At 41.0% G+C, this 12400-nt stretch overlaps 1 protein-coding gene across 1 annotated transcript in view; it reads left to right on the top strand.

Annotated features, from left to right (window-relative positions):
- hpn (hepsin) overlaps window positions 1–12400 on the top strand; it is a 28317-nt gene that overhangs the window by 9985 nt on the left and 5932 nt on the right. Inside the window, exons 3-8 of the mRNA XM_084052295.1 lie at window positions 9124–9231; window positions 9601–9642; window positions 9799–9928; window positions 10762–10881; window positions 11361–11401; window positions 12047–12212. Coding sequence (XP_083908421.1) covers window positions 9124–9231; window positions 9601–9642; window positions 9799–9928; window positions 10762–10881; window positions 11361–11401; window positions 12047–12212 — 607 coding nt within the window. The remainder of the gene's footprint in view (window positions 1–9123; window positions 9232–9600; window positions 9643–9798; window positions 9929–10761; window positions 10882–11360; window positions 11402–12046; window positions 12213–12400) is intronic.

The following is a 12400-nucleotide window of genomic DNA, read 5'->3' as shown; positions in this document are numbered from 1 at the left end:
GCAGGGAGTGTTGGGCGGAAGGAGTAGGACTCTACGTCCTCCCGGTGGGGGCTCCTCACTGGCAGGTGAGTCGGTAGGGTACAACACCAGTAACAACACACAAATGTGCGTGGGGAGGAATCAATTGCATAACGACTAAATGGAGAGAAAAATTAGTAAAACGAAAAAAGAAGACAGTAACACAACCATGGTCTTCACTGGGAGAACAATAATAAAGTAAAACGTTTAGTGAATTACTACTACATAACATGAGTTTTACACAAATATGAAATGTGAAAAATTATCCTTCACCATACAGTTGCATTGCTATGCACAGCCCATCAGAGAGGATACAATTCTACCACAATTCTTCTAGACACAGAGGGCAACATGCATTTCAGCAAACACTTTGAGACCTTGTTGTTCATCTTAGCTCATTTCTAAAATTTGACCGCTCTTCTTCAGGAACTAGCCACCCTAACCTGTACTGGCATCGCTGGATTAAGAACCCCTAAAAAGGGGTGGAAGTACGTATTTAGTAATGCCGCGCTGTCAATCAGTTGTTGTTGTTGCTGTTGTTTCCACACTTTGTCCATCTTTCTGCCATTTCGGCTACTAACCATGAATCAAGGTCTCCATCATTGCCAAAAAATATTAAATGTTACATTAGCAAAGTCTTCCATAGTTCTGTTTCATTCATAATGTAGCTAGTATTGTATTCTTGTCACCAGGTGTCACTAATTACAAGCCAGACTACTTCCATGAATTAACAGTACATTGTACAGTATGATGTAAGCATTGATAATTTTTATTCCATCCATCATCTTCATCCGTTTATCTGGAGTCGGGTCGCTGAGTTAACAGTTCCAGCAGAGAATCCCAGACTTCCTTGGGCCACATTAGCCACTTCCAACTAGGGGCTCCCGAGGCGTTCCAAGAACAGTGTGGAGATAATCCCCCCATCTGGTCCTTGATCAATCCCGTCGCCTCCTCCCAGTGAGATCTGCACTGAGGACCCAGGAGGCATCCGAACTAGATGCCCGTACCACCTTAAGTGGGTCCTTCCTTTCCACTTAAAGGAGCAGCGGCTCTACTCCGAGTCTCTCGTGTCTTTCCTTGCTCTCCTTGTTCTCCTTGTCCCCCCACTTCTTCTTTTCCTTTCTCTTTCTAAAAACAACAAAAACAATGGGTGACTGAGCTTCTTACCCTATCCCTACTTTTTTTAGTTGTGAGCAAATTCTACAGACCTGTTTCACCTGTTCATGTTCACAGCAGAGTTATGTTAAGTGTTCTGACATTTTTCTGTGCTCTAAATAATCTTGTAATTCTTAAAATTGTATTTGGATGATGTGTGACAACTGGAGAGTTCACTCAGTTGTAACATCAATTGCTGTAACTTCTGATGGCTGAGAAGAAAATAAATTATTAAGACAAATGCTTTGTTGCAGGTGGCGTGCCCAAAACATTTACATTTATTTTTGCTACATTTATGAGCTGAGATCCTCGAGGTAGGCATCCCTCTTGGTTGTTCCTAAAAAGTGTCTCATTAACTGCAGGACTCTCATTTGTTTGCCACATGTGGCTCTGAGGCTTTGCTGTGGATTCTTTCGACACAGAGGGACACAGTCAGGTAGATGGTACAAACAACAAGTTTATTGTAGAGACGGCAAGATGTTGCAAGGCAGAGCAGATGGAATTGTGCTGTCATGACAGAGGCTCTCCCGAGAGTGTGTGGATGGATGGCTGTATGTATCGAAGCACATCAGGTGTGTCTTGTCACGCCCAGCTCAGTGTCTAATTAGTTTGGCCCAGGCCAGACGTGACTGCTTATCATCTCTACACCACATAGTTAGACAAAATAAACAAGCTCACAAAAGGTTACTACTTTTTCTTTACAAAATAAAGATAATAGATTCTAACTAATTTAGAAAATTAGCCCAACATTAATGTTTAACATCATTTTTGTTATTAAATTGTTCAATTGTGATATTATAAAACATACTAAAACAGACCACTGAAACTCATTGTAGAAAATAAACTTGGTGGAGATAAGCTGTTTTTTTTATGAGATTTAAATGCCTTATGATTTAGATTGATAAAACAGTTTAATAATCTTGCATAGTGAACAGCATGAATTACAAAGACAAAGCATTTATTGGCAATACTACTACATAATGCTTGGATTTCTGCACGTGTGCACTCACTCACTCACTCACTCACTCACTCATTCTCTCTTGCTCTCTCTGTGTGTGTCTCTCTCTCTCCCTGTGTCATTCATACACACACACATGCACACAAGGAGATCTCAGGTAGATGGGGACAATAGCATGTTTGTTCTGTGGAGTGCTGTGCAGAAGGGTGGAGGAGGGTTGGGTGAAGTGAGAGGGTAGCAGAGAAAGGAAAGGATATGAGGTGGAACAGAGAGGTAGAGGCAGGGCTGTGCTGGTGGTGAGGTGCAGGGTGGAGGGAATGTTGGGGGTATTTCCTGGAACCCCCAACTGGCAGTACAAAAAGACAAGCAGGAATGTTCCCATATGGTAATATAATAATAATTTTACGGTAATGCTCGGTATACTGCAGCAGCTGTCTAGAGACTCACATACAGTACACTATACTCACTACTCTCACTTCCTTCCTCTGCACTAGCTGTACTTTTTCTTTTTTTTACCCTGTTGTCTGTCATTACACCCTTCTCTCTCTTTCAATCTCTCTCTCTTTTATTCTCTCTCTCTCTCTCTTTCATTCTCTCTCTCTCTCTCTGCTGACCCCTCGACCCCTGTCCATACTCACAATCCAGGAGTTCCTGGAAGACTAACAGTGCTAATCAGGCTGATCGTGACCTTAAAAAGATAGGATTGAGGAAATGGAGGATAATAGAGGGATATGAAGAAGCAACCTAGAAGCAGAGGTGATGCGAGAGAGGTAGAGAGACGTGTATGACAAAGATAGACAGGTTGAAGGGAGATCAAGGAGCAGTGGTAAGGTAGACATGGTGGAGGTGGAGAGTGAAATGTTTTCTGAGGTGGTATACTCTGTAAAAAGATTGAGAACCACTGGTCTGCAGTACGCCAGCCACCGTCGGTTAACCCCATGGTTCTGTAGAAGTGTATCCCCATGACTTGACTTACACAAACCAGAACAAAATCTTGTAATCTGTAGACAGTGAATGAGGGAGGGAGACAAAGTGAATGGTACTGTAGTAGCGGGGATTAGGTGAAAGACAAACTGAAAGGCACTGTAACAGAGGACATAGGTGAAAGACAAAGTGAAAGGAACAGAGGAGATAGATGAAAGACAACGTGAAAGGTACAGTAATGGAGGAGATAGATGAAAGACAAAGTGAAAGGTACACTAATAGAGGAGATAGGTGAAAGAAAGGTACTGTTGTAGAGATGTGAAAGAAAAGAGTGGATTTGGTTGTAACGTCAGTTGAGAAAGGAGCAGGAAGGAAGTCAGCTGTGTAGAATGTTGTCTTTTATTTGATAGGGAACATTTCATTCTTATCTACTCGTGTTGTTTTTTTTACACAAAATTTGTGAACGCATTCCCCCTATTCTTCCAGTTATCCCATGGTTGGCTGGCTTAACAAAACCAAACTAAACTAAACTAAACTAAACAAAACAAAACAACACAAATCAAAACACTGTACACATGAGCAGAAATGTTGTGTAAGTTGTTACAGGGGAGGATATATAGAGATTTTGTTTATTTTAATTGTAAATAGTTGAGAACATAATTCGCTTTGAATGGGCCACAATTAGATGTGATGATGATAGATTTTTCAGGATTTTCACTCTACTTTTAAACGGCATTTCTGAGAAGTACTGACTGAAATGGTTATACGTGTGAGAAATAATTTTCCAATATAGGTAGGTGGTAGGTAGCCTTCATGAACCACCAGCTGAACATGCAACTTCAATATTTAGCGCTGCTTGTGGCAGGACTGTAAGGATGAATATGTTGACCTGTAGGTCTATCCAACACTTTGGTCCTTAACAAGATGTCTAGAAAACTGGCTGGCCATGGAATTTGTTGTGCACATTCATGTTCCCCTGATGAACTTTACCGATTTTGGTGACCCTCTGGCCCTTTCCTCTAGCACCACCTGTAGCCCTTAGTGTGTACTTGCACACAAGATATCTCAAAATGGAGCAGCGCGTCTCTTAACTTTTTGATGTTTTTCATGTGATCAATGATACAGTCCATGATTGTTATTCAAAAGTAAAGAGTGATTTAAGTGTACGTCCAACTGAAGTGGTCATTAGTAGACAATGGCCAGGTTTCGATTTATAATCAGAACTTTGAGGGATGTCTCTAAAATAACGAATGTTAGGGGCAAATATCTAACTAACTAACTAACTAAAACATTTTTATTTTATTTAAAATAAACAATAGCCGAGTGGGCTTTCTCTCTCTGTGTGTGTGTGTGTGTGTGTGTGTGTGTGTGTGTGTGTGTGTGTGTGTGTGTGTGTGTGTGTGTGTGTGTGTGTGAGAGCGAGAGAAAGATCACTGCTGATTATGTGGTCCAACACTTTCACTCACTCACTGCGCGCACACACACACACGCACACACGCACACACACACACACACACACACACACACACACACACACACACACACACACACACACACACACACACACACACACACACACACACACACACACACACACACACACACACACACACACACACACACACACACACACACACACACACACACACACACACACACACACACACACACACACACACACACACACACACACACACACACACACTCTACACACTCTAATTGTATAGAGAACAACTCGAGATTGCAACAATTGCAATACTTACCTGTGATATTGCAAAAACAAGTTTCAAAATTCTCTATGGTTTTGGAAAACATGTTTATTTTAGCCTATATTTATCTCATTAACATAAGTAATACTAATAATTACATTGAAAAATGCATGATTTGTGATTACAATAATCATTGGTTGTGGCCCCCACAGATGTGCAGCAGTATGCTTTCATTGGATCTCAGACCCTTCCTTATGGGAGCTCAGCTCCCACTGGCTCCCACATAACTCAAATCAGACTCAGCAACAGTGGTGGAAAGTAACTAAGTACATTTACTCAAGTACTGTACTTAAGTACAATTTTGAGGTATCGGTACTTTACTTGAGTATTTCCAATTTCCAATACTTTTACTACTACTCCACTACATCTCAGAGGCAACTATTGTACTTTTACTCCACTACATTTATTTGAAAACTTTAGTTATTAGTTACTTTTCAGATATAAATTATGATATAATGAAACATACATTAACCACTTTAACCCTATTTTATACCTAGCCGATCTACAAGCTCACAACGCGTTGCATCGCGACGCGTTGTGAGCTTGAAGATCTGCTATTTTCAAATATTTAGTACTTTTACTTTTGGTACTTTAAGTACATTTTGATGCCAATACTTTTGTACTTTTACTCAAGTAAATTTTGAATTCTGGACTTTTACTTGTAACAAGAGTATTTCTATATTGCAGTATTGGTACTTTTACTTAAGTAAAGAATTTGAGTACTTTTTCCACCACTGCTCAGCAACCAATAAATCCATAATCATGGAGCTCATGCATACCCACAGCTCACTGAGCCCAACACACCCTTATTGTTGGAAAACCTCTCCTCTATTATATAACAAACAATAAAAAAAAAAAAAGCTTTAAAGGCTTTTTATTGCAGGACAGTAAAGAGACAGGAAAGTGGTGGAAACGTGGAGACACGTCTGAATCCAGATTCAAACTCAGATCCACAGTGTGCTAATTCGCTGCTCCACCAGGCTGTTATATACTGTAACCATCAACATAAACAGTAATTCTGTCATCAGTGGTGTGTTCTAGATGTTTTCGGAGGGCATACGATATGCTCGACATGCGCGTGGTCGTGGTTTCGCTTGTGCGTGGTCAATGGATAAATTGGTTAGTAGAGGCTACGCTTTTTTTCAAACAATTCTGCACGTCATACTACGTATATAGCGTAATACGGTAGACCACACCACTGTCTGTTATACACATATAACAGACAGTGTATGTGTATAACAGACAAATGCAAGTTTATTCTGCTCTGATCACCTGTTTTTTTCATAGTTGTGGGTTTAAATAGCTCAATGTTTTTTATTGTTGAATGTAATATCACAATTTCTATTTAGTTTAGACTTCTAGAATTTAATTTCTCATCTATCTTGATTATACTGACATGCTGTATGAGTTATGACACAACATGGACTTCCGTCGTGGTAGGGTGAAGTAGTCAATTGTTTATTATCTGATCTGAAGAAGTACAAAAAATGTTGTGCAAAGTGTGAGAATAGGTGTGCTGTTTTTAATATATGCTGCAGATAATTGAAATGGGAAACAATAACATAAGAGAGACATGGGAAAGCTTTTGTTGCTACAGTACAAGTGACATACATAGTCAGGTGCACCCTATCCTTCCTTCCCTGTACAACCACTGTAACTCCCAGCCGGATCTGCACAGCTTTTGTCAGTTTGCACCTCCCTCCCTCCCTCCCTCCCTGTCTGTCTGTCTGTCTGTCTCTACTCACTCTCTTATCCTTCCTGCTTTCCTCAGGACAACCACAGGTCCCATCAAATGGTCAATAAAAACACATATCCTCTGCTTCTGAGTTCTTCCCAGCCCCATCCCCTCTCACCAGGCCCCAGCAATGCCCATGAAAGGGCAATTTGTCACGTTTAACTATACTATAGTATTACAAGCTTGTTTTATAGGTTATTTTTGAATGTGCCTTGTGTGAATATGCCATGTCATATTTGTCAACTATGTTTGGTATTGGGTCAGTGTTTTGAGATGTTTTAGTGGACCTGTGTTATTGCCAAGGATATCTATCTGGATTCGAATGGATTTGAATATGCACTGTTATGCTATCAGATTCACTGTCTGACAAATGAGGAAATATAGACTTGCTTCTCTCTATAGAAATTGAGAAATTAGTGATGTGGCAAACCTTACCACATGTATGAACTTTGCAACCCAGTCATGATGAATTGCTGTTGGACTTGACATAATCTTCTGTCCATATCAACAGGGTTAACCCCAGCCTCCTGCCTTTGTGTTCCTTGTTGATCTAACTATAAGGATAAGGAATGTCAGATACATTTTTTTAAATGATGTAAGGTAGAACTGTAAAAGCTGTATAACACTGATGAATTGCTGGTATGCTATAAATTCTTGCAGATATTTACAGATATGTACAGTACATGAACAGATAAAGGTTGGAAATGTGTTTTCCCCCCATTATTCATGAACTTATCGGGAGCTTATCATTTCAGTTCTTATCATTTTTAAATAATTTTCTTATAATAGTACAGTTTCACTCTTGAATAACTACTGTAGCTCCGATATGTAGTAGTGTTGGTTCATGAATGTTGACTATTGTGACCCTCACGTTAATTGGATTAAACTTTTACTAGACCAAATGTCTGCTATGTGTGCTAATAGAGCAACACTATAGTTAATCAAGCATTGATACAACTATGAAATAGAGCAAAGAATCCTGGTAAAGAATTGGGAAAACTGTTGATGTATGATGTTTTGGTGTGGTCAGAGTACACATTGTCATGGTTTGAATGAGCCCTGGGGAGTCCGTGGCAGGCATGGAAATGGAGATATTGGAGAAAAGAAAGGAAAGGTGGTGAAGAAGAGGAAGAAGGTAGTTGCGTAATCGTTCTGACCTATGGTAGGTCAGAACGAGTATTATAGGGGCAAACTGTGTTGGAATGTAACATATCATTGCCAACTGACAAGATTTTTTAAAACTTCATCAGCTCATATCTTAAAAATCAAATCCAGCGTCTTGTTCTGGAAACCAGGCAAATAAACACATTGCTATTTTTGTCACATGGAACCCGGCCAGGTTTTGAAATCCATGTTAGTTTCCAAAAATATTTGTGTACACCCTGGCTTACTGACAATGTACACACATTCGATCTTCTAAGCTGTTGTGAGTCAAGTTAAGTGATATGTTTTTGTAAAAAAAAAACGTATCAGCTCTTTAGTAAAAAAATATTTTTAGGTTGAATACAGATTTTATTCAACCATATTCAACGCCACAAATATCAATTATCAACTTCAATGTATTGTATTGTGTCATCACTTCCAATTTCACTTGTTTATCCTGTGTCTTGTATCAGTTCTCTCTCTCCTGATTGAAATTGTTATCCTGATCTGTAAAAACATTTTCTGTTAACTAAAGAGCTGGAGAGACGGTGAAACCCCTGTTACTGAACAAACACTCTACGTAGCAATAGAGCGAGCTATTTAATACTTATTTATTACAAAAATATTGTTATTTTAACACAAATATATCATTTACACCCCCTTTAAGTGAGAAGGTGAGGTTATTGGGGAAGCAGGGTCAGTCAGACTGAGGGAAAGAACACTGGAACTATTTAAAACAGTAGCTTAATCTTAAAAAATATCAGGTAGTTTATCAAAACATTGGCAGTTTCTGATTCTTTTCCAAGTTTAGTTTATCAGTTAAATATATCCTGTGGGGCATGTTGACAAACTCAGCACAAGGGCAGAAACACGCAGCTCATAAAAACACACAACACAGCTGGCATCATGTTCTATAACACTGCTCTAGCTTGGTGGAGAAATGTTAGACTTTGGACTATTGAGTTAGTCAGTATCATTTGTTCATTTCAGAATGTGCTAGTCTGAAGATACTGTATGTTATGTTGAACCGCTTGTATCTGAACAGGTACTGGATTCCAGTCAGAAACATAAATATTGGAACAGTTTTTTTTTTGCTGATGTCATCATTGTGAAAATCATGACATCAAGCAAAAATGAAGGGAGTGAGAGTGTTCTTTTTCCTAGAATATATGCCAACCAACCCATACTAGTGCTCACTGGCTAAATATTTACACACTGGATTATAAGGGATTTATGTATTATGTGCTCATCAATACAGTATGCATGCATGCTTACATGTTGTATGTGAACATGTCAGTTTATGTAAAGCAATTAATGCTTAATGTGCATGTGTGTGTGTGTGTGTGTGTGTGTGTGTGTGTGTGTGTGTGTGTGTGTGTGTGTGTGTGTGTGTGTGTGTGTGTGTGTGTGTCTCTCTACAGGCGCCAGGGGGATCGCTCTCACCTGTGTGTTGACCCCGTGTAGGATGTTTGGGGTGTGTGTGTCACTGATGATGTTGGGAGCTGTGGGAGCTGCTGTCTGGGCTGTCGGTGAGACCACACACACACTCACTCCAAAACACACACATGCATGCATGCACGCGCGCACGCACGCACGCACGCACGCACGCACGCACACACACACACACACACACACACACACACACACACACACACACACACACACACACACACACACACACACACACACACACACACACACACACACACACACACACACACACACACTCACACACACACGCGCGCATGGCATGAACACACCCACACACACATTATAGAACAATTCTTAATGTGTTTTAACAGTGCACATAAACTCTATTTGGAGGATACATTTCTAAATCTGTTTTGTAATGATAACCAGCGTGTTAACCAGGGTGTGTTTTATTTGTCACTCTACAGTCACATACTGCAACAAGGAGGAAGACACAGGATTATATGACGGTGAGCAACAAATCGAAACAGTTTGAGAGTTTTGAAATTACATGCTGTCTATTTGCTGTCTCATCGAAATAGTTGTGATAAAATGAATAGATGAATGATGTCAGTCTTGAATTTGAAGTGAATCGTGATTTGTGAAGCCACTCCCCTTCTCTCCAGTCCAGGTCAATTTAGCTGATCAGCATCTTCGAGTGTTCGACTCCGCCCAGAAGAGGTGGCGTCAGGTGTGTTCCTCTTCAGCCAATGAGCTGCTGGCCAGCATTAGCTGTGAGGAAATGGGCTTCATCAGGTAAGATACATTACAGTCATTTATGTAGAACACAGTGATTTCACTTTCTGTAAATGCACTGTTATAGCCAGTGGCGTTCCCAGAAATTACATTTAGGGCAGGCGAGTTTTTTTAATCTACCTACACCCTCCCCCCTCCGAAGGGGGGGGGTTAGGGTACTCGGGGAAAATGTCGGGGGGAATCTCGGGGGAAAACAAGTTAACAACAACACTACACTGACTGCAAAACGTCAATAAAAACAATATGCAAGTAAAATCAATCAATCAATTATTCAGCGGTGGTCTCTTCATGTTGTAGTTTAATGGCTCAAGCTGCTCTCAGACTCTCTCAGAGCCCCTTTTATGCCAGGTGAGTACAGGTGATGGCCCAGACCCCCAGACTTGGCTCTCCTGGCACCCCATGAAGATAAAGGCATACATTTGCATCACTATAGGAGACTGAATGGATACGGTAGTGATTGGCTGCCTGCCCGCGTGAATGGACGAGGAGGTCCGATGGCCACTATGGTCTTTGGATTTTTTTCACTGCCTGTTTTTCAGTCTTTTACTTTATTTTCTAGGGGAGGCTAGATTTTAGTTGGGTAGGCGGCCGCCTGCCCTGCCTCTATGGTGGGTACGCCACTGGTTATAGCGTCGCTGTCGGGCAGAAACCTCATGTTTGTGTGTGTGTGTGTGTGTGTGTGTGTGTGTGTGTGTGTGTGTGTGTGTGTGTGTGTGTGTGTGTGTGTGTGTGTGTGTGTGTGTGTGCGTGCGTGCGTGCGTGCGTGCGTGCGTGCGTGCGTGCGTGCGTGCGTGCGTGCGTGCGCATGCGTGGTGCATGCGTGTGTGTTTCAGTGTGGTGAACTACTCTGTTGCATCAGTCCCAGACTCCGGTAGCGATGGTGCAGAATTCTTCTGTGTCAAAGAGGAAGAGCTCAGCTATGGCAAGAAGATCAAAGATTCACTGTTCAAATGGTAATGAACTCAGGACTGTCTGTACCAGTCTGGAATGCTTTGGTCATTTTAGGAACTTGACATATCTGGTACGACCTGGCCTCTATTTATCTATCATTGGCTAATAAAGGGATGAAAAGCATGAAAGCTCACAAAGCTCTTTTGTCATTTAGTTGCTGTTCTCCTCACTTTGTTTTCTAGTCATAGTGGCTTAAATATTATTGTGTAAATATATTAAGTGTGATTTATTTTCTTCCCCGCCCAATTAATGTGACATGGTTGACAAATCAAGGTGTCTGTTGTATTGCCTTGTTTTTGGTATGAGTGGCAGACAGATAGATCGAGAACAAATTTGAAATGCAGTAGAAAGTTTGACTGACTGAAGACATACCGGTATACTGTAGATACTGTAGTAAGTCAAAATTGTAACTTAAAATTGGTTTGCGTGTTGTGTCTTTTTGGTCTGTAAGTTGACCAAGTCTCTGCTTGTCTTGTTTCAGTAACTGTGAGAGCATGGAAGTTCTCACACTGCTGTGCCAAGGTACAGTACAGTATGGTCCTGAGCATAAACCTTCTTACTGTAGATACTCCCTGCTTTCCTCTCCCATGACCTTTCAGCATTTGCTCACATTTTAATTCTTCCTTGTTCTCCTGGTTTAGGTCTCTACTATAATGTACCCTTTCATTCCCTCTCTTAATCTCACTCCACACATTTTGATCCTGTGGCTCTTGTTAAAATCTGCCTCTCCCAAGCACTTTTTAAAATTGCTCTGCCAACATTATACTCAATCTCTCATTTACACTTGCTTGCTTGTCTCTGTCTGTGTATATCCTATACTATAGAGCACTGAAGTCTGACATCACTGCCGCTAGAGGGCGCTATCCCCCTGGGTCACGGCGTTATTTTTTGTATTATTTTTCGTTATTTTTTGTCCCATAGGGGAATCTTAGATTGCGTCATACAAGAACTGTGTTCCAGAAATAAATAAACCACCCCACAGTTCTTATATGACACGATCTAAGATTCCCCTATGGGAAATCCAAAACAAAAAATAACGGTATGACCCAGGGGTAGTGGGAGTGACGTCAGGACTTCGGTACTCATCCTACAACAGTGTTGCTTGTCTACGATCTATGACATTGTACAACAGAGTGTACATTAAGCATATCTCTATTGCCTCCACAGACTGTGGAAGACGCAGCCTGACAGAGGACCGTATAGTGGGGGGTGTGGATGCCAGACAGGGCAGCTGGCCGTGGCAGGTCAGCTTACAGTACGACGGCATACATCAGTGTGGAGGATCCATCATCTCAGACCGCTGGATCGTGTCAGCAGCACACTGCTTCCCAGAGTAAGAGCTTGGATTGACAGTAATAGAACTGAGCATCTGGCCCGTTTTTAAAAGTTGACATCCGTGTTGGTATATACAACACGTTGTTAAATGATTTATTAGCTGAAAGAGTTTATTAGAACTATTAAAGTACAGTAGGACATTGCTGCATCTCTCTCAAGCCCCCAGAACCACGGTGAAGCTGCCTG

Source organism: Gymnoscopelus microlampas, assembly GCF_963454915.1.
Source record: "Gymnoscopelus microlampas genome assembly, chromosome: 3".
Lineage (NCBI taxonomy): Eukaryota > Metazoa > Chordata > Actinopteri > Myctophiformes > Myctophidae > Gymnoscopelus > Gymnoscopelus microlampas.
The sequence above is the reverse complement of the archived record's forward strand: the minus strand, read 5'-3'. Positions and strand labels throughout refer to the sequence as shown.